At 38.5% G+C, this 23,607-nt stretch overlaps 1 protein-coding gene and 1 non-coding gene across 19 annotated transcripts in view; both read right to left on the bottom strand.

Moving 5' to 3' along the window:
• DLG2 (discs large MAGUK scaffold protein 2) overlaps positions 1-23,607 on the bottom strand; it is a 1,809,506-nt gene that overhangs the window by 1,004,280 nt on the left and 781,619 nt on the right. The window contains exon 1 of one of the 18 annotated variants that reach the window (XM_070490540.1): positions 4,117-4,232. The exons of 16 other annotated variants lie outside the window; for them this stretch is intronic. In XM_070490540.1, the coding sequence (XP_070346641.1) occupies positions 4,117-4,176 (60 nt within the window). In that variant the 5' untranslated portion in view covers positions 4,177-4,232. Of the gene's footprint in view, positions 1-4,116; positions 4,233-23,607 lie in introns of those variants that run through there. One more of the 18 variants, XM_070490534.1, reaches the window with a different exon arrangement.
• On the bottom strand, positions 12,449-12,573 carry LOC123279226 (U6atac minor spliceosomal RNA). Its single transcript, XR_006517143.1, has one exon. It is a non-coding gene; the product is annotated as a U6atac minor spliceosomal RNA (small nuclear RNA).

The following is a 23,607-nucleotide window of genomic DNA, read 5'->3' as shown; positions in this document are numbered from 1 at the left end:
AGTTTTGCAGCAGAAATTTCAGTAAAGTTTTGCATCTAAAAGTAGAAATGTAGGCTGTAGAGAAAGGCAGACCTGAGTTTGAATGCTGCTTCTGGCCATATGTTAGCTATCTGACCATGGTAAATTATTTGACTTCCTGAAGCTTCAAATGCCTCTTCTGAAAAATGGGGAGATACATATAAGCCCCCATAAGGCCATTAGGAATATTAATTAGCATAGTATATGTAAATCTCCTAACACAGGAGCTGGCATACTGCAAGAGCTCAGTATTCCTTCTTTCTCTCCACCTTCCTCCTTTAGAATCAATGATTCAACATTACCAAGGATTATTCTCTGATTATTTCAAGGTTCATATTTATTGAGCACTTATATGTCAAGTAGTATATTATATGCTGGCAATGCAAAGAAAATATGATGTAATCTCTACCCTTGAGGGATTTTGTCTATACCCTTCCTAACAAAACTGATCTTTGAACAAATTGTTGATTTAAAATTCTTTCAATAAAGAAGTTAATTAACTTGGCTATATTCCAATTTGTCCTAGAATAGCTCTTGCTCTTCATCTTCTACCGATCTTGGCTGTATCACATACTCTTACTGTAAGAACTATGGAAAGTTCCTTGAATTTGATGAGTTCCTACTCCTCTTCTGGCTTTTGCATATGCTACATCTTCTGCTGGAACACACCTCCTCTCCAGGTTCACCTGGGAAAGGCTTCCTAGATATACTTCGAATCTTTCTCAGAAGCTTTCTACAAACTCTTGGGGATCTTGAAGAGTATCTCCTCTGTGCTTTTGTGTTAAACTATGTAAGTTTCTGTCTCAGAAGTCACTGGTGGGTGGGTGGGTGGGGGAGGAGGAAGTCAGTCTCCTTGTCTGTCTCCTCTACAAAATAGAGACCTACTTGAGGGCCAGGATTTTTTATTATCCGTCTTTGTGTTTCTACACTTAGCAAAGTGCCTGGTGAATAGTTGGTGATCAATAATTGTTAAACGAATAATTGAATGAAACAATGAATGGCCCAGTTGTGGTCAAGACAGAAAAAGAGAACAGGTGACTGGGATTCTCCAGCATACAAAGCAGGCTTTGTCGGTTCATTTGTCTAAACAGCCCCCATAGTTTTCTGCACAAGGCCAGGTTTCTCTGACAAGAACATTTGGTTTCCAAATTACATACTGCACAGCATGAATCCTTCATTTTCTGCAATTGCCTGTTAATTATAGTGTCACCTTTGCTCTGTCTTTTGCTGAATCTCCTAATTCCTGAGATACAATAGCCAGTTTTACTTAGGATTTTCCAACTTTTAAAAAGCAAGTCCCTCTGCCCTCAACCCTTTTGTAAAAAACTAAAAGGAAAACCAGAAGAGTCTGCTCAGAGTTCAAAGGTGCTATAACATTATTAAAAAATTATTTGAGAGTGAGAAAGTACTCCCCTTTGTTCCTTTCTTCATTATTCACATGGACTAGTAAAAACCAGCTTGCTTTGGGGAAACAGCTGTGAGAATGCTGGGAGCTGTCACTGGAGACGAGAATCATCTTCAAGCCCTTGAAGCTGACAGCTCCTAGAAGCCAACAGAGAGATTCAACTGCTGAATTCATTTGATCACACTGGCAGAAGTGCCTAGGAAATGTTTCTGTTCTTCACGCAAAAATTTCGAAGATTTCAAATTCTTTCTCAGGTTCTAAGATTTAGCAAGTGTTCTGACAACCCTTTTGCCACTTGCTATTTTTTTTATGGAGAGATACTGGGCCTGTCTTATTCATTTGTGCCCCCAGTGCCTAATAGACCTGGATAAAGTAGGTGCTCATACACACAAAATAAACCATGTGGAAGGAAGGAAGGGTATGTTGAGAAAGGGAGAAAGGAAAAGGAAGAAAAATGGAGAGAGGGAGAGGAAGCTACAGGGAGAGCTGTTAAGGAGGAGAAAGGGAGAAGTGGAAGAATAGAGGGAGGAAGAAAAAGACGAAGTGAAAAAGGGACAAGTTCCTCACACCTTTTCCTCATAAGCTTACAAGAGACGGAGTCTTAAAATAAAAATAAAACAAAACACCTCCAAACCACTTACAGTTACTGTGAGGACAAAGCTCCCTCTCTAGACAGTTGTTGCCTCCTAGGGCAATGGGAGTAATGAGGAGAGAGACACGTTCAAGGCCTATCAGGTTAGCTTTACCTTTCTTTGGCTTGGCCTACCTGAGAAGGCTGACAGACTCAAATGATGAGTGATACATCCCTCAACTCCTTACCCTACGGACCCATCAAGAAATCCTTAGTGCCATCCCATGATCATAACCCCTACTTATCCTCATGGTATATGAGCACATATCTATTCACATCTATTCAGCCTTGGCAGATCCAGTGATTTCCTAATGGCCCCCAGGGTAGGGGAACGAGGGCAAGAACCTGAGTCTGAGTACATAACTCGCAAGCATCAACAAGGTCTTTTAAAAAGTGTTCGGAGGAGTTTCTCTACCTGCTTTCTGAGCCCAGAGGTTAGGTTTTAGACAGCTCCTGCTTCTTCCTTCAGTCTAATTTTCACTCCTGGTACATTTTGCTTTGGAATTTGCAGTGGTTTTAACTGTGTGGCCTTCCTTTTTTTAATAACAATTTTTTAAATTACAATAATTTAAATTTCATTTCTTATGTGACAAAAGTAATGACTCCATTATTTGAACTTCACAAAAAAGAGAATTAAAAAAATAAATGCATAAGCTTATCTTTCAAAGATAGCCACTGATACTATATTAGTTTTTTTACATAAATTTGATACATATGTTTATTGTCTTAGGAATAAGAGGATATTGTACATAGTTTCTAACACGCTATTTTTTTACTGAATGATACATAGTGAAAATTTTCTTTCATTAAAAATTCACCTCAATATAACTGATGGCTTAACTCTCCATGTTCTAGCAATTTCTTGTCAGGAAGGAGGAAATAAAGAAAGCTCTGGAACTCCAGCAGTCAGTCTAACTGACTGTACATTTCAACACCTGCACTCACTGTTCCTTCTTTTTCTGATACAGGGTGACAGCCAGTCAGAAGCGCCACCTTATCATTTGTTTGATCTGTCTGTTTGTTTTGGGAAATATGATGCCAATCCTGTGAACTCAGTCTCAGTGTTTCTCAAATGCCTTCCTCACACAAAAACATATTTTGTTCCTCCTATGAGTTATTCTTATGGAGTATCAAAGGTAGAAAAAGGGGCATTTTAATAGCAAACAAAGCTACCAAAAGTAATAGTCGGCTGCACATTGCAAATAATTCACTAAATTATGTGTGTTCCAGGTGAGGTAGAGACTCTTTTTCATTCTTATCAGTCTTTTTCATTCTTATTTCTCTCAGGCCTAGACCAGTGATTGGCCCATAAAAGACATTCAATGCACCAATGAATGCTTGTTGAATGAATGAATGACTAAGTGAATGAACATATAAAGGCAGTTAAGGAGACTAGATGTAGGATAATAAAATTTTCTGACCATGTTATACTAATTTTAGTAAGAATGAAGTGTGACATAGAGAAAACAATGTAGAATTTAGTCAGAAATCCACCTTAATATATTCAATATCAATACAGCTTTACTGATCCTTCTTTCTTATCTGTCACAGTCACAGTCACAATAACAAAGTGTCCTCATAGAACTGTTACAGTGATTAAATGATGTGATAGTGTAGTATATCATAGAAACCTGGAACTTCAAGGTGTCCATAACCAATTGTAGGTTCAAAGTTTATGCTACAATAGGCCACGCTTCATTACCAACTACCCCCATCCTCAACACAAACACATAAAGAGAACAATAACAATAAAACAAAATATATAACTTGGTGGAAAAGAAAGTTTTAAATGAGTGTCAGGAAAATGAGTACCACCTGGTGCTATTTCAGGTAGCATGAAACAGTAGAAAGACGATGGACTTGGGAGATAGACATGGCCACAAATCTTGGTTCTGCCACTTCTTAGATGCATAAATTTGGACAAGTTGCTTTTCTATGACTCACTTTTTTCTTGGTTAAAATTCTTACAACAACTCATGGTCCTTAGGATCATTGTGAGAATTAAATAAAAGAAACGGTAAATTTCCTAACTCACTAGGTGTTCAATAAATATTTCACTTACCTTTCCTCGATGCTTCCACCAAGTCCCTGCCCAAATCAGTGAGAGGAGTATATTACTCATACTTAATAATTTTGCCTAAGGCCTTGCCCACTATCAGACTTGAATGCCAAACTGCCAAACAGAAGTTTGCTGTGTTGAAATATTTATACCAGACTTCAAACGGAGGAACTTGGAGCTGTTCTATCAAAAGCTGAGCACTTGTAAACAAGACCAGCAGAGACTCAGGAAATCCTGTCAATGTTGCTTCTTTTCCAAGACAGAACCAGACAAATTCTCATTGATCATTCCACAGAGGTAGTTCTAACCCTCAAAAATAATATCTTTAAAATTGAAGGTTATTTTATTATGTTTGAAGAAAAGAATTACTGGAAATGAGGACCTCTACTGAATCTTTTGGTTTTGAGGTCAGCTGACCTAGAAAAAGAAGAATGCCCCCTTTTAGAGTAGAGTGAAGTTCTCTGAAAAGCAAGAGTAGGGATACCCTGGAGGAACATTTATATTAGTAAGGTAATAACTTCAGCCTGAAGTCAGATTTAAGTCTGAAGTGCTCCCACCACTACTAAGCGAATCGTGTCTAACAGTGGAGACAGACCATCTAAGCAAATTTCAGATCATTCTTCTAACCCAGTTAAGCATCCTTGAAGGTAAATGTTGACATTATTTAATCACTGATGTTTCAGGCTTTGTGGCTTAGGCTTTTTCCTTAATGTTTTTAGATGCTACCAGAAATCCAGTCATGTTTTAAAGTTCCTTCCAGCTCAGAAAAAGCAATACTCTCAAATTTACACCTCTCTCAGTTTTACTGCAGGTGATTTCCTGTCTGTGTAATAAAGGTCTTTCTTGATCCACAAATAAGAGAACAGACTAAATGTACACTTTCTTCATAAATCAGTAACAATGGAATAATTCTGAGCAATTCCACAGCTTTTCACTCTTGGGCAAGCTCCTGAATCTCACATAGGACTCTGCTCTTGAGATCGAAAGAAAAAGGGCTGGCTACACAGAATCCAAATAACATAACATTTATGATATACGTACATTAACAGTGTAGCCATTTAAAAACAGTCTGGGGCTATTTAACAATAATCATTCTGAACTCATTCCAATCAGTTCTCCATACTGCAGCTTGAATAATTTTTCTAAAATGCATAATTGACTGAATTACTTCCCTGTTCGAAATCTTTCAGTAGGTCATCTTTGTTTTTAGAACAAAATTCAGGGTCCTTGGCACTGTATACAAAGCTTTCTTTTGATTTGGCCCTAACCTATCTCTCCCAAAAACATCTGCAACTCTTCCCTTTTCCCCCAGATCACTTATTTTACCACGACGACTCTGTGCCTTTTTCAATCTTGTTCCCTCTGTCCCAGGATATTCTTCCACTTCCCGCCTACCACTACCCCCTGCTACATACTTTTTCTTGACCTAAATGTCTCCTACTCATCCATTAAGGATCAACTCATCCATTAAGTACTCCAGGAAACATTCCTTGCCCACCTCTTTCTCTCTCCCCAGATATCAACAGGAGCCTGTCCCCTGGTCTCCCACAACATTGTATAAAAGTTTATTACAGAATTTTTTTCACCCTGTATTGTAATTATCTGTTAAGACATAAGTTCCTTAAAGATAGGATCTGTTTTGTACTCTTCATTATATATTTATACAGAGTCTGTTACTTAGTAAATGCTCAATACATTTTCATTATTGTTGAATGATGATGGATGGATGGATGGATGGATAGAAGGATGGATGGTTTGTTATGGACCAGGATTGCTTACTAGAAATCTACAACTTTTGGGCCATCTTTAGGATGCAGGGGTTGAGTAAATAACACACACGCACTGGCCTCTTCTCAATTTTGGGAGTCCTAGTGAATTTGGACTAAGTGGGATAACAAAGACAACTCTAAATGGGGAAAAAGAAAACCATAAAAAGCAAGTCACCACAAGGCAGCTTGCTGCTTCACCTCAATAACTGAAGTACATAGTGGAGAGCCAGGGTCATTGGCACGTTTAGTCGTAGTCACTTAAAAAAACATAAATATATAGATGATAGATAGATAGATAGATAGATAGAGCAAAAACACTCTGCACAACTGCCCAGTTTGCACTTAAGATATCTGCAGCTTAAGAATTAAAATGCTTATGAAGAGTATATCAGGAGACTTGTGTCAGAAACCTGGGTTTGGGACCTAGCTTTGCTTCTAGTCAGCTGTGTGTCCCTGGATCAGCCACTTCATCTCCTTAATTCTCAGTCTCTTCCTCTCAGAGGATCTCTGATGCCCTTTCTCTTTCAAAAATCTCATCCATTTTGACATTGTTTGCTGACACCTGACATACAGAGCACCTGACATACAGAAAGTTTGCAAAAATATGTGTCAAATGAATGGCGTTCTCCTTCCCGGGCTGCTTTTTGGGTTTTGCAGTGTGAGCCACAAGCTAAGATAGCACACTTGAAGGTTATGTCCCACAAGCATTAAGAGTTTCAGCAGCACCCATTCTGCTCTCAGTCTGCTTACATACGTCCTTTAATGAAACAGAGTGTAAAATGGAGAAATACTGAACAATCTCAAAACCAACAAGGAAATGGAGAGGTGACAGAGGAGGATTATGGGAACAATCCAGAGGCTCACAAGAAGGGCACAATAATTCAAGAGGCAATTGGAGGAGAAGATATGAACTGGGGCCTCTACACAGAGCAAGCAGTTGATCCTTTCAAGAAAACAAAGCTTTAGTCGTCTTAAGAAGTTCTTCAGAAAAAAGAAAAAGAAAAAACTTTTCTCCAGTTCTTCCCAGGCAGCAGAAATTAGAGACAGAAGATCAGCATATTCAGCCTCAAAACCCACAACCTGGATGCAGCCCATGTAATGAAGACTACTGGGCAGCTGTTGGCAGGAGGCCCAATGCTACCTTTCTGATGAGGTCTTTGCTGCAAGGCCTTCTCTGTTCCTCATCCACCCTCTTTGGGGCCAATAGTGATGCCCTTTGCCACTTTTGGACTTTAAGCTGAAAACTCCACATCCATTGTGATCTTAATTTCTTGCTTAGCAAATTGTTATAGAGGAATGTGGAAAACATACAGGCAGGCACGGAAAACTGAAGCATTTAAAACTTTGAGCACCTTGCTCATAATTAATACCTAATACATATTTGTTAGTTAAATGGATGATTTGAATTATAAATATATAATTACAGACTATTTCCTCTTCCTTCCTTCCAAGTAGATGTCTCTTTTTTTCTTTAGACGTCATTATTTTGTTTACAATATTAACTCTGAAGATAAAAACAAAGCACTCCAAGCATTATACCAAGTATTCTCATGCATTATGTCACTTAATTCCTTCAAGAACTCTGTCATCTTCTTCATTTTACAGATGAGAAAACAGAAGCTGAGAAGTGAGGGTTAAGTAACTGTCCCCAAGATCACATACTGAGAAAGTGGTAGAACCAGGATTTGAAGTCAGGTCTATCGGCATCTAACATCTGTCCTCTTAGCCACAACACTATACCATCAAGTTTTTCTTCATATGTGAGAATGTGTACAAAGACAGTTAGCAATAAATAGTTTCTTCCTTAACTAAAGGGTAAATGAGAAGCAGTGAAAAGCCAGTGACAAAACGAAGGAATCTGTACTTCGTCGTGATTGCAGAGAACCTAACGGACACTTTAACCTTGGGCTAAAGGGATGGGTGGAACTATGTTGGCATTCGCTGAATGACTAAGTGGGTTGCATGTGTCACTGTATGTGTGTGAAAATCAAAGGTTCAGATACACCTTTTGAGCCTTTTGAGAAAGTAACACAGAATGATCGCAACCACTAGGATTAGTAAAATTGTACTCCGAATCACATCCTAGACATGTATGCACATATACACACTCTTACATCCACATACCTATACTTGACAACCTCTTTTTTATGTCCAAACTTCTAGAAGTCTATTTTCTCTTTGAGACTGATAGCAGTATTGATTATGCCCACATCATGGAATTCATCATAAACTCTGGAAGTTTCTATAAAAAAGTATGCTACTTCATTTTGCTTAGTAATATCTGCAGTACCCCTCAAATTCTAATGCCTGGAATTCATATTCTGCATACACAAGCTTAAGAAGTGTTGAACAATAGCATAACTATGACATTCAAGTTGAGAAAATTAGGTTTAAATTCTGATTCTGCTACCTATCAGCTGTGCATCCACAGTTATTTAAACCCTAGAAATCTGGGTTTCCATCTCTGTGAACTGTGGAGAATAACACCTACCTTGCAGAATTGTTGTGATATTTAGAGATAATGTTTGTAAGATTCTTATTGTTAGTTCTGGGTACAAAGTAGACTTTCAAAAAAAAATCACAGTTTTTATTATTCTAGGCAGAGGAAACAACATTTTTCTGCTCTGGAATGTCTTTTCTGTACTTTAGCATCTGACACACTTATTATGTAAGTCTAAATTCAAAATGTCACATCATTTATTCATACAATTAACATTTATTAAGAAACTACTCTATGTCATTTACTATATCAAGGTGCTGCGAGAAGAAATTAAAAACATAGTTCCTAATCTCAAAGGGTGCCTACTTGAATGGAAAGATTAACAGAAGAGTGTTAAGTGATCAAATGGAGAGAGCTCCAGGGGGCTTTGAAGACCAGAGGACAGCCCACAAGGGGAATTAGAGAACGCCACCTGGAGAAAGTTACAAAGAGCTTCCCTTACAAAGATTACAAAGGAGGCTATGAAGAGTCTCCAAAATCCCCAGGCTAAGATCACTCTTTCTTGTGAACCTAACATGTGGTTTACATCTCTATCATAGCACGGTTCATTGTTTAATTACATGGCTCTGTTGCTAGACAGTGAGCAACATGAGCGCATGGCCATGACTTTGACTAAGATGAATTTTCAGTATCCCCCCACAGGGTCTAACACAGAGAAGGGGCTTGATAAATGCCCATAGGAGCTGAAGTAAATTCACATGGACTTCTGAAAGGACAGGTGATTAAATAGCATGAAAAACTAAAACCCAACATTGCAAGGGCAGAGGTAAGGCCAGTTACTTGGGATCTAAGGGAGACAACAGGCAGAGAAAGATTACTTCATCTATTCTTGTTAAGGGAAGTTGAGATTCAGAACAAAGAAATGCCGAAGGCAAAAGAGTCGGACACTACTCTCCAGACACCTCACCTCTCTTTGCAGCCTATGATTTTACTCTGCTTTAGATCTGAGGTCCATGGCCCAAGATCATTTTTAGTGTGGAGCTTTTGGGTTGCAATGTAGTCTCTTCAAAATAGGGCACCCCTGACACAAGTAAGAGATATAAATTCGATTCATGTAGGATTTCTCAGCAAAACTCTGAGTTTTTGTGAAGTTTAGAAAAAGTTAAAAATTCAAGACATGACAATATGAAGCTCTTTCAGCCTCTGGTAATGACATCACTGGTTTTCTTAACTACATTACATTCTGTCTGGTTTCTCAACCTTGTGTTTGCCTTAAAGAGCTGGATTGGAAATCTCTTTGCCTAGATGGCTGATTTCATCTTTGATTTAGCAGCTTTAACTTCCACTTTCATTTTGGTTCAATATTAGATGTGCTTGTTCAATCCATTGTCTTGAAATCTTGCTGGATTACAAATAAGCAATTTCAACAAGAGTAATAAAAATGGACAGAACATAATGAAGAACCTCAGTTGTGACCTTTGTTTAACTTCCCACATGGTCCAAATGTGTCCTTGGTCCCAGTTGAAAGGTGAGAAAGAAGTATAAGTAGATAACTTTCACTAAAATTCAGTTGTTAATAGCAGCAGTAACAGGATGGGAGGCAGAAACAGGATCAGCATTTAGTGTGTATCTGCTATGTGCCAGGCACTATCCCACGGCAACTTGACAAACTAAGTATCACCCTCATTTTTGCAAGGGAAGAAGTTCAGACTCAAAGAAGTTAAGATGAGCAATCACTTAAGGTCAAAAGCAGCAAAATGATAGAGCAAGCTAGCATAGGAACCCCTTAGGGGTCCTATAATAAAGTCCATACTTTATTCATTGTAAAATTTAGCTTAAATTAAATCAGAGAACTATAGTATAAACTAGAAGGGACAGAGGAAACCAAATATTTCAGACTCCATAATATATCACAACATAGAACTTCTTTTATTATCTTGAGAAATAATTAAATTTGTTTTCATGTTTGGGCATGCATGCATACGTGTGTGTGTGTGTGTGTGTGTGTGTGTCCAGCAACTTAGAGTTTCTGATCACTATACCGTTGGTATTGCAATAATGGAATTCCAAGACAAAATCTGATGCCTTCATTAACTTGGTTGGGTATTATCACCAGCATATTTATATCGCAATACTGAAGATAACTTGAGGATTTCCATTACTACTTCAGGGATATTCAACCTGAGGACCACTGATAAAATCTGAGACTACCCGGTGGCATCTCAGATCACACCTGCATGAATATAATCAGCTTTAGGTCTTTAACCTTTTTTGAATTTTTAATTTAGTTATTCTATCACGCATGATACAAGTTTCTTCTTATTAGTTTGATCTTTCTCCTTTAATAAATCACTATGGTAATGACTGCGTCCCAGACCCTAGCATTTGGAAAAAGTTGCAGATTTTTAAGACTTTATTCTAATATAATCTAAGAAGGAGTTTCAATTTTGGAAATTGTTCAACTAGCCATAATTTTTGTTTCATTGGTTTTCCTTGGACTGAACATATTTTTTCAGTTTTTTGAAAATGACAATACGACTGTGGCATGTTCCGGATATCTGTTTCTGGCTAAAAAGCAACCTGCTGATTATGTTTATCTTATAAAACCAAAGAATCATTAAGGCTTCTATAAAGAAATCATAAACAAATAATAACGGTTGTTAAATTATAACATGACAGTTTTAATATTTATTATAAAGGTTTGCTTGACCTCAATGGTTTTAAATTGTACGTGGAAGCATCTGACCAATTAATTCCAGGACACCGACGAAGTCATAGGGCTAATTACTGACACTAAAACCCAGTGCTCCTGGACTTCTAGGCTAATGTTTGTCTGCTCCTCAGGGCTGCAAATGGGCCTTTGGTTGCTCAATGCCAGTGCCTCTCCCCAGAGCCAGACTTGCATCCTGAGCTCTCTTTCATCCAAATACATTCAATTCCTTCCTGTACTCAGCGAATCTCTCTCTGTCAGGGGTGTCATCACACTTCCTCCCTGGGTTTCCTCTTCCTTCCAGCCAGGGAGTGGAGTCTCCTCATCATCCACTATTCTATTACTCTCCTGAAGACAAGCCTATGAGCTCTTTTAATTCTAAGAGTGTTCCTTGTGATGACTTTCCTTTATGGGAAAACAGGTGGGGGACCAAAATAACAAACAGGCTGAAATGGCAGAGCTGTTTGAGGTCTTAAGAGTCGAGGTCTATGGCCTCTTTTCCTTGAGACCATACTAGTGTAGTGGTTAAGAGCACAGACCTAGAGTCCAGCCTGCCTGGATATGAACCCCAAATTCTGCCTTTCAGCTGCCCATTCTTCAGCAAATTATCCAGCCTCTCTGTGCCTCAGCTTCACCATATGTAAAATGAAGATAACAATAGTACCTTTTTTTAAGGGTTATATTGAGGATGAAATAAGTTAATTCACATATTTAGAATAGTGCCATACTCATAGTAAGCACTCAATAAGTATTAGCTATTATTAGCTACTATTGATTCCTCTCTGAGATGCCCTTCTCAGTCGCCCTTCACTTTGATCTTTGGAGGTGGGCTTCTGAATCCATCCTTAAACCAACTCAAAGCCTAAAGATGAAAAAGCTGCACATTTCTGGGTGGGAGTCAGCCAGTCTGGAGTGCTCCAGACTTGGTATACCTCTGCACACTAGCCTGGCCTTGACTTATCCCTTGTGGGTGCTTCTTCAGTGAGGCAGCATATTTTAAAAGGCTCTAGGGCCAGACTGCCTGGGTGGAAACTCTGGATCCATTCTCCTTCTTCCCAGCTGGATGACCTTGAGCAAGAGCTAAATCTCGCTATGCATAATAATAGCACCTAACTCATAGAGTTGTTATGAGGATTAAATTAGTTCAATATGTGTAAAGTTCTTAGAACATTACTTGCAAATAATAAAGTCTATATAAGAGGTGGTTAAATAAACACCATTTCCAATTAGGAGAAGTAGAGATGTCAATTTTTGTCAAAGAATGAAATTGTATGTATGTGGGTGGGTTAAGAAAGACTGATTTCTTCTCAGGGCTTTTTTTTTTTTTCCTTCTTATATCCTTTTCCCTTTTATTCCAGTGCCATTATTCTTATTCTCACACATGTGTGTGACCACAGAAATTTTTGCTTTTGATCCTAAAAATGATGCTTAGATGCCACAAAGTAGGTGGCAATACCTTAACCATGGGTGTGTTGTCAGGCCCAAGGTCTTCATCCATCCTTGTCAGGGGAGAGCTAACCTTCTCTCCTTTTGTACAATATGCCTTTCTAGGCTTTTAGAGGAACATGAACTACTAAAATTTACTCCTAAATTACTACTAAACTTCCTTCAATGAATTTCAAATTAACAGTAGTCACATTCACTCAAGCAATTAATGTGGCAAAGTCCGAAAAAATAATTCTTATAATAAACTAAACCCAACACCTACAACCTTGTATATAAAACATTTTTCCTACTTAAATTGCATAGGAATAAATTTATATGGAGTATAAATCAAGTCAAAATAAGTGTTTCAATGTAATGAGAACGTTTATAAGATGATAAGAGATGTACTTTAAGTAAATTTCTGAAATCATCCATAGATTCAAAAAATTTCCGGGGCCGGCTCTGACGCTGAGTGGTTAAGTTCGCGCGCTCCGCTGTGGCGGCCCAGGGTTCGGATCCTGGGCGCGGACAATGGCACCGCTCGTCAGGCCATGTTGGGGCAGCGTCCCACATCCCACAACTAGAAAGACCTGCAACTAAGATATACAACTGTGTACAGGGGGTTTTGGGGAGATAAAGCAGGAAAAAGAAAAGAAAAGATTGGCAACAGTTGTGAGCCCAGGTGCCAACCTCTAAAAAAAAAAAATTTCCTATTGAGTACCTACTATGTACTAAACAGTGTGTTATGTGCTGGATGAACAATAGGCGGACAATAGAGAATATTTGCCCTTCTGTTGCTGACATTCAAGAGATCACGCAGATAGGAATGAAGAACGATAGTGTCCCTCGACAATAAAGCAGGAGAGAGGACACATGCCTGCCTGCTGTGCCACCTGCAATACACGACTGGACCTCACCAGTCCCCTACTCTACATAGAGAATTTTACCTCCCTGGTTGGAAGGAGGGAGAGGGAGAGACTCAATGCTTTTCTTTTTCAAACATAATGTACATTGAATTACTGGTAAATGTATGCAACTTTGTAACAGCCCTGAGAAATGATACAAAGAAAAGAAAGGACAAAGTCAAGAAGGCCCAGAGAGCGCCAGCAGATTGATTTAGCTATTTTGAAAGAATCAAAAGAATTGACCTGCATGAAGAAGAGTACTTAAAATAATGCTACAGTTTTTTTTTTCTCCAAGAAGATAGTCTAACCTGGTGGTTAAACAGAGTGAAATATCCTGCATTCTAAACTTAATTCCACTCTACTCAATCTCTGGCCACAGCTAAATCGATTTCTTTTCCATCTCCACATATACATCTGTTAACACATTTTCAGGTAGATTCTCTGAGCATCTCTGGGTATGCAGCTGGCACTTCTGAGGCTGTGCATTACTTGAGGGCCAGGATGGGAGGTGGCTAGACTGCAGAAGCAGTCTTTTCCAGCAGGCCTGCTCAGGAATTGGGTCCTTTTAGTAAGTTCACTGAAGCTGTAACTTTCTAAAGGAAACCTCTCCAGACCAAAAAACAACAAATGCGGCTTCCGTAACTTCTTTCCTTAGAAACAGAAAAAGTAGTTATAATCATTACAGAAGGAGTTTAAGCATAAGATGTAGAGCTCATTATCTGGCTTTCTACTTCCCAGGTGTGTTACCTTAATTTCCTCACCTGCAATGCTAAGGGACCAAATAGATTTCACTTGCAGGAAAAAATCATAAGGCAGGTTAGTGAAATCACATTGGACAATAAAAAATGTTTTATATAATTATTATTCCCTCAAATCTGGAAGAGTGTTTCTCTGAATGTGCAAGAACCTTTCTCTTATAAAGTAGGGGTCTCAAATATACTTTGAGAACCAATTTATAGCACTGGTCACTTTGGTTTTTTTGTTTGTTGTTAGGTCAAGACTTCTCTGTAGAAGAATTGGCTTACAGGGTTCTCAACTTTTCCTTCACCACTTGGCACAACAGCAAAAACACCTTAGAGTCAATGGGCATGGATGGCTGCTTATAAGGGAATGCCAACTGTTCCTTAAATATGACAAGAATAAGAATGATAAGAGCAACCAGGTACTAAAGCCCTACGAGGCATTGTGCTGGGTAGTGTTATGTGTTACCTCTAATTCTTATAACAGCCCATAGAAATGTTGCTAATCATTCCCATTTTATAAGTGAGCAAATAAGCTCAAAGGGTCCGTATCTTGCCCAGAGATATCCAGCTAGCAAATGGTAGACTGGGAATTTAAACCCAAATCTACCTGTTTCTAAAGGTTGAGTGTTTGCTTCCTGACTAACTGGCCTACTATGAGTATCGGTGCAGTTATATTGAGACTCAGATAACAATTCCTGAGTTTTCCTGGGAGCCAGAGGTGTTTCTAGAAGGCCCATCTGCACACTCTAAGTCTATCCTATTGCTTTACCAAGAATGAGACTCAACCTGATTCAGAAGAAAGAGAGCTTCATATTCTCGTGAGCATCTCCCAGGGTGAAAGAGGTTCCTTCACCTCCTCCAGCAATAAGAGACTACCTTTATTTCCCTGTCTGGCAAAGTTTTCTTTCAGAGGAATGTCTTGAAAATGTAGGGTGAAAAAGCACAAAAAAACATATGTAAGATGTCTTATGGGAATGAAGTAATTTTTTAAATAGACCAAGAAAACAAAATGGAGAGAGTAGAAAAAAAAATCATTTTTCCAGGTACAAAGCAATGAGGGTAATGTGGGTACCTGAGAAAGATGTAAGTAAAGGAGGACATTTGGATCACTAATCCAAAGGCCTCCCTCATACGTTGCCACTGCTTTGAGACATGTAACTTCTCTTGAATTTGGAACCTGCAGTGCCAAGGAAACACATAGCTTTCATTTATAGGAAAATCATACTGCAGCAAATTCTTGATTATCTGTACTCCTACAGAGTTGCATTAAGGGAGTTAATACCCTAGCATGGAAAGTTTTTACCCACCAGCTTCAAAACCATGAGCTTACTCTCCAGACACTTCTACTTTCAAACTGGATAAAGAGGAAGCAGTCAGGAATAAGAAAGAGGGAAGTGGCTCTGCAAGCAAACAGGCTTAGTTCACATCCTTGATCCCCTAGTAGCAGCTATCTGTTTTTGGGCAAACTTTTGAACTTCTCTAAACTGCAAAATACGATCTATAAAATGGTGGTTATAATACCTACCTCTTGGTGTTTTTCTAAGGGTTAAATGAAATAATATATGTAAAATAGCTCTCAAAACCTGAGTTGGGCCTAAATGAAGATTAGTGATTTTTTCCCAAGGCCTTAGGAGTAGATTGCATCCCTTCTTCTGAGAGTTTGAGAAGGATTCCCATCTTACACAAATGTAAGTCTGAAAGTGAATATCCAGAATTATCTTTAGTAACGTCTTTGCATAAAATGGTGAGTGTCATAGGTGAATGTTTCTCATACTTTATTTTATGAGTTGCATGTGCTCCCGTGGGAGCATTTCCACCACTGAGATGGACATAGGAAATCCGGGTTCCAGCATTCAGTCCAACTCAGTGAAGAACACATGATATGACAAATTGCCATATTTCTTCTACAAAGACAATGGTGTGAGACAGCTTCCTGAAAATTTCAAGAAAACTGTCAGCTTTGAAATCTCTAAAGCTTTGGGTTTTTTTAAAAATCATTTTTTGTTTTTTTGTTTTCTGTGGAGAACAAAGCAGTGGTCCTTAAAAATCCCCAGGATTCTCTAAGCATCACAGGCTTGCAGTGGTTAGCAAGAACCTATGTGGCTTCAGATACTCTATGCACATAGTAAATGGGAAAAAATAAGCCCTTCCCCATAAAAACCAGGTTCTTTAAATGCAAATGACTCAGTATAGATCATTTGACACTACAGGGTCCAACCACCTCTGTGGCTGTAAATGGAAAAGGGGACTTGTCAAAAGCATTTGAACCAAGCACAAATAAAGGGTGCCAGTTTAAAGAAGTTGGCGATTAAGACAGTGTCCGTGGGTAAGCAAAGAAAGCAGCTTCTTGACAACTTCTTTGGATCTTAATTCTTTGGAGTTTACTTGACATCTTTGTCAGGACCAGGCAGGGGGCCAGAACAACTTCTGCAGACTTCTCATCACCCAGGAGACAGACACAGCATAAATCACTTGGATGCTTCAGTCTGACAGAAACAACCAAAATCCAATGCTTTATAATATATAAACCAGTATCCAGGAAACCAGTGGCCTGGAAGGTCAATTTTAGTTTAAAATCAACAAATAAACAAAAACCTCAGAGCACAGGATTTTATATTAAAAAAAAGGAAAAACCAAAAATAAATCTATTAGTCAATCCCTGCTGAGTACTATATACAGAGGGTTTCGTTTAATTAAAATCATCAGACCTTTACTAAATGTATCTGTAATAAGCACTATGCTAGGCTCTGAGATTCAAAACATCTGGCAGATATCTAACGAGAAGGCATCTTTTCTTCACGTATTAGTAGAACAAGTCATAACTAAGGTAATCTCTGTCATTGAGGGGCTCATAATATACATCTTTGCGTGTGACCTGTGTGTGTAGGTACTGAGAGACAGAATGATACAGATCAATATTAAACAAACAAGTTAATAAATTCTAGAGATACTTATAGCCCTGGTGGTCTAGTGGTTGAGATTTGGAGCTCTCACAGCCACGGCCTGGGTTTCATTTCCTGGTCAGGGAACCGCACCACCCATCTGTCGGTTGTCATGCTGTGGTGGCTGTGAGTTGTTGTGATGCTGAAAGCTGTGCCACTGGTATTTCAAATACCACAGGGTCACCCATGATGGACAGGTTTCAGTAGAGCTTCCAGGCTAAGACAGACTAGGAGGAAGGACCTGACCACCCACTTCTGAAAAAATTGGCCATGAAAACCCTATGAATAGCAGTGGAGCATTGTCTGATACAGCGCTGGAAGATGAGAGGATGGAGCAAAATGACCAGGCAGGGTTCCATTCTGCTGTGCAAAGGGTCACTAGGAGTCAGAATTGACTCCACAGCACTACAACAACAAAGATACATTTATAATGTATCCTATTATTAATACATAATTTATATCTACTATACATAACACATGTAATAAATATTTATATATTAATAGCATAAAAAGAGCTATAAAAGCACAAAGAAAGCAGCAATTAGTTCTGCCTGAATGAATTGAGAAAGGCTTCAAATAGGAAGAACATTTTAACTATAGCTGGAAAGGTAAGTACAATTTTGCCAATTGAAGAAGTAGCAGAAGAGAATGCTTGAGTCAGAACAATTCTTTGTACATATGTACATAAATGATGACAATGATGCCTCCTCTAGATCTACAGCTACAATCATCACCAAATTAATATTTCTTATGAAATAGGTAATAATACATATTTGGCTGTAATTTACTCAAGGAAATATATGAAACACAGACGAGCATTAATCAAATCCCAAGCATGCCAAACTACAATTATTCTTATCCAGGCATTTGCAATAGATCAGTGGCATAGAAATGTTTTGAAAACTAAGTTTGATAGTAAAAATTTTGTCCTGTGTAAAGAGAACATTTCCAAGACTAACATCATTCATCTATTCATCCATTGTTGTATTATTTCATTTAAAAACAACTTGACTAAACACCTACAGGATATCAAACAGCCATTTGATCATACTCTCCTTGAGAACCTATTATGTGCTCCTTAAATTGTCTTAGATGACTTGCAGGTGAGAGCTCACATCTGGTCTGTGACACAAACAAATAAACAACATAATTTAGTACAATAATCTCTGTTGTAGAGGTGTGAACAGTATTTGGGGCACAAAAAGTTCCAACCACTAGACTTGCTAGCATTTTATTGCCCAAATCAGGTGTGAGTATATAGTGAAATGATCTCCATGTGTGGTCAGTCGTACATGTACCTTTGCACCTTTCTAGTTGTATGGACATTAACTTATATTAATAATATATACCATTTATTGGGCCTCTACTATATGATAGTTACGGTGCTTAGTGCTTGACATACATTGCTTCATCCTCACAAAAATTCCATAAAGTAGGATTTATTAGTGCCTTACAGATGAAGAAAATGAGGCCCAGAAAGTTGAGGAAATGTACCCCAGGTGACAGAGCTGGTAGGGATAGGAAGCAGATTGTGAACAAGATCTTACTGTTGCCAAAACCTGTGTTCTTCTACTTCGGTTACCTACTTGGCCCTTTCGACTATAACCACCTTGAGAATAGAGGCCACATAGAATGATATGCATGTTAGAACTGAAAGAGAACTTAGAGATGGATTATTCACACTCTTCACTTCAAAGAGGAAGAAACAGGCTGGTTCGGTTACCTTCCTTATCAGGGCCCTATTTTCCTATCCGTACAAAGGGCATACGTATTCAAGAGTGTTCGTGCCATAGGTGAGTGGATTCAGAATAAATGCCAGTTCTTCCCAGTCTAAAACAGAGGCCCAAGGAGATAAAATGCACAGGAGGAATTGAAATCCCAGGGAAAGACTCTAGTTTCTTGACTTCCATTTTATTTTGTTTCATTTCTCTCTCTATTATACCACACCACCTCACTTCTGGGTAATTATGATTTCCCATGAATAAATTATTATATTTTCTAAAGCAATCAAAGTTAATAAAATGCAAATTTTTACAAAAAGACACTTAGGGTTTTCTTTGATATCTCCTCCTATGATTCAGGCTTGGAACAACACTCAATTTATATAAGCTTTGCATCTGGACCATTTTTCTTTGCGAGTTTTCTTCCCTGAATCTTGAGTACTGCCATGTATTCCAGAGTTCCACAAACCTTTGAGCTCAGGAATCTGACTGTTAAGGATTCTCTGACGAAAGAAACATATTCTGCTAATTCCCTAGTAACAGGTTATTTATAGAGTATCACAATGTACAAATATCCCACATTCAAAAGAGGTTATAATAAAACATCAAAATGAATTGTGATACTCAACAGAAAATATTCATTTTTGATAATGGTACCAACAAAACATCCTATAGAATAAAGCCTTAAGAGGTAGACATTAGAAGTGAAGGAGAAAGGCAGTGTAATGAATAGGATGGTGAGAACTTCACGTATTAAATAAAGAAACCCAAGGGTGTGAATTCAGTGTGTTGATGAATTAGGTGCTAATGCATAAAGCCACTCACAGTGGCTGTGATTTGTTGAGTTAGTCAGTGTTTTGTATTATGTTTTAAAACAGGGAAATCAAGGTGCTGCTTTTTTAAGAGGGAAGTTATACAAAGTATTCTCCTCTTTATTTGATAGGTTGTGTTGCCTGCCACAGCTAGCCTGCAGCAAAATATTGAGTAGGTACAGACCTCGTCTTTGGCCCTTTTGGTGTTGGAGTTCCTCTGAGACAGCCTGCAGCATGGCCTCAAAGACATGTTCTATGCCTGAAACTCTGCTTCTAAGGCTTCAAGAGAAAATCACAGAGCCACACAGGTCTGGTGCTTCCATAAATCTATGATCTCCAACTCAGACCTGCGCTGAAAGCTGCTCAGAAATCCTAGGGAGTGGCTCTAGGAAGCTCCCCTTTCCCATTTTCCTTCAGAGACTATCCCAACCTCCACCACATTCCTTTAGTTCCTAACATCTCCTCTTTCCCACAGGGAGCAAATAGGAGGTATTAAGAAGAAAACTTCTTAGTTTCCAGTTGATTCTATTTGGGGGCTCTAGATGTGTGTATTCTAGTAGCTTCTATCCAAAACTAATATACCCCTGAGCTGAGAGTCCCATTCATCCTCTCTCACCTTCTCAGCAATCTCATTCTTTAAATACACCTCTTTCGTCTATTTTAACTTTTCCCTCTCTGCTCCAAAAGTCTGCCTACACTTGCTCAATGCACTCCACACCTCTCACTCCCTCCTTCTCCCACTGCAACTGGGCTATCCCTCATTAGTGCACTGAAAGCACCTGGTAGACATGGCCAATGACTTCCTAATTACCAAACGCAAAAGAACCTTCTCTCTCTCTCTTGTTGTAGGTATTGGGGATGTGGGAGTTCTGGCGCCAGACTGGACATTTTAATCACTGAATTGAGACTATTATTGAGAAACTGGACATTTTTAATTACTGTATTGAGACCATATTAGAGTTAAAATGTTCAGAGAAACATGGGCTAAATGAAGTGTTCATCCAAAGCAAAGGATAGTAGGAGAGGCACAGAGAAATTAAGAAACCTCCCACTATTCTATGACTAGTAAGTAGCAGATCTGGGCTTTGAAGCCAGGAAGCTAGGCTCCTGCTTGCTTAATCTCTCACTATACTGCTATTCGTAGTCTTCTGTATTTTCATTTTCTTTTTTTAATAATGTGCTTCAGAGGCTTTTTCCATAAGTACATACTGATCTCAGTGTTTAAAAGTTACATTATATTCTATTGTGTAGATATACTATAATGTATTTAATCAGTCACATATTGATAGGCATTTAAGTTGTTTTCAGTTTTTGCTATAACAAAAAATGGTGCAATAAAGTTTCTTATAGATATAAGTTTTGTGCTCTTGTGGAAGTATATTTTCATCATAAGTTCCTAGAAATGGAATTACTCAAAGGGTCCATGTTCTATGAAAAGTGATGGATACTATCAAAATATCCTCCAAAAAGGTTGTACCAATCTGTCCAAAAGTAAACATGATCTCACTTGACCCTTCTGAGCTATTTGACTTTGTTGACTTCTTCCTCTTTCTCAATGCCTTCCTTTTCACAGTACCATTTCCTTCCAGTTGAGCCTCTGCCCCCTGGCTGCTGTTTCTCAGTCTTCTTGAGGGCATCCTCTTCCTCCATCCTCTTCTTAAATGCCAGGTATTCCCAGGACTCAGTCCTTTTCTCTTCGTCTATAGCTTCTCCCCAAGTAATTACATCCATACCTATTGTTTCAATTATGAACTTTATGTGCTGACGTTGTCTAGTAAACCTAGCCTAGACTTATCTTCTTGGTTCTAGATCTTCATATCCCACAGCTTTCTAAAATATCTTCCCTTAAACATTTCATAGACAATTTGATTTCAAATATCAAAAGCTGATTTCATCACCTTCTTCTTCGAACCTGTTCTGTCTCCTGTTTTGCCTGTGACAGTGAAAGCCACAATGATCAAACTAATTTCCTAAGACAGAGGCCTGTGAATTATTCTAGATTTCCTCCCTTAGCCCACACATCCAATCAATAAACAATCATTGTTGAATCTATTTATTGAATAACTCTTACATATCTCCCATTCCTCTGTCATTATCTCTTATTGGACTATTATAAATATCAAGAAACAGAAAGAAAGAAATACACAAACACAAAAATGTCTTATTTGGGTTTGAATTAAACCCATGATTCACTTTGGAAAGAAGTGACAGGTTTACAATATTTACTCTTCCAGGAACACAGGATATTTCCTCATTTATTGTTGTGATTCTTACTAATGTTTTATCTCTTGTTTCATAATCATCTGGCCATCACTCTTCTAGGCTAACCCACCCTTTTCCTGTCTTCCCTCTAAAACTTTCCTGCCATATATTAATCCAGTCTCTGCTCATATATTTACAAGGATATTCTTGATCTCCCAATGTATTTCCTCCACCTTCCAATAATTACGACTACTACATTGTTACTGGCATTACAACCTATATATTTGTACTCATGACTCTTTGGGGTCTTAAGACATATGAAAAATTTAGAGGCTGGATGGGCAGTTTCCAGCTTTGGTGGTGCCTTCCAGGATTCTGGGAACAAAGTTATAGATGTCTTCAGTCCAGCTCACAGGATTATTTTTCCCACAGTTTATATAAGTCACCAAAACCCTTTTTACCACTAAAAAAACTATCAATGCCTTATCAGTTACAGTTTCCATCACATCAATACAAGAACCTATATGTCATACTCTCTTATCTAATACCAACAGCTCTATCTGATTTCAGATTCCAATCACCTGTGACCATCTCAAATAGTGTGAGATTTACCAGGAGATAAAAGAGGAGTGACCTTTGCCCTCAGATTGGCTTTGGAAGTTTCCACTTTTGTCTTTTAGCACACAACATCTTTCTATGAGCACTGAAAGGTTTTCTGCATCTGGGCTTTACTGAACGTCTTGGCATAAAGGCTGTCACTTGAGTTCTCCCTCCTTAACAGAGTTAATGCATCCAGAATTACACAAATACTGGATTACAACAGGAAAAAGTGGCAGTTTTCTAAGAAAAAATAGATACAGTTAACTTCTGTGGTTCTTTTCAACAGATATGCCAATAAAAATAATAATCATTTTTTAGTACTTACCAAATATAAAGGACCAAATATAGGCATCATTTCATTTAAACATTTTAACTACCCTATATTTATTATTATTAGCTCCATTTTACAGGTGAGGAAGCTGAACCTTAAGAGCTTAAGTGACTCACCCAATGTCACAGTTATCAAGTGGAAGAACCTGGCTATAAACCCAGGCAGCCTGAATTCAGAGAGAGTATGATTTACAAGATAGTACAGAAAAATGATGAGCTATAAAAGAATCCAAAATTAGATTTTCAATAACCAAAGCTGAAACGACTCCAGACCTGAAACATGTAAGAGGAATAACTAAAGGATTTTTCTAAAAGTTCTACCTTATATTAAGTTGAAACGAGTCCCTTGGTAACTTCCACTATCCACTTGCAATCTCTGGAATCAACAGAACAAGTCAGTTATTTGAAGGCAGGAATTAGTCTCTTTATTCCCACATCCACCAATGGTTCTACTATCACCTCACCATTTTCTCTCCTTTAGGTAAACACAATCACTTCCTTAGACGGTCTTTTCCATGACCAGCCTGACTGTCTTCACTTGGGCAGCTCTCATTTGTGGGTGCTCCTCTTGCACTATGGTGCCAGAAGCAAACACAATGTGCATTCAAGGGAAGACTAGCTTGCCCTTTAGTTATAATTCCACTAGGATACTTTTAAGTCCTTCTGATTCATGGGACATTACAGAACATGTTTCCACTGGGGTGTCAGGAAAATGTCTCCTATGCCTCTCTGTGTTGGGCATTCTGTTGGCTCTCAGATGCAGTAATGGGGTGGGGCAAAGTTGAGGGAGAGGATAGGGTAATTAGCAGCTTATTGCCTCTCTATAGCATTTCCTGGGAGAGGCGTTTTTGTACCTGGATCATTCTGTAGGATTCTGAGACATGACTACAGACAG

This window comes from Equus asinus, chromosome 20 (assembly GCF_041296235.1).
Source record: "Equus asinus isolate D_3611 breed Donkey chromosome 20, EquAss-T2T_v2, whole genome shotgun sequence".
In the NCBI taxonomy this organism is placed as follows: Eukaryota; Metazoa; Chordata; class Mammalia; order Perissodactyla; family Equidae; genus Equus; species Equus asinus.
The sequence above is the reverse complement of the archived record's forward strand: the minus strand, read 5'-3'. Positions and strand labels throughout refer to the sequence as shown.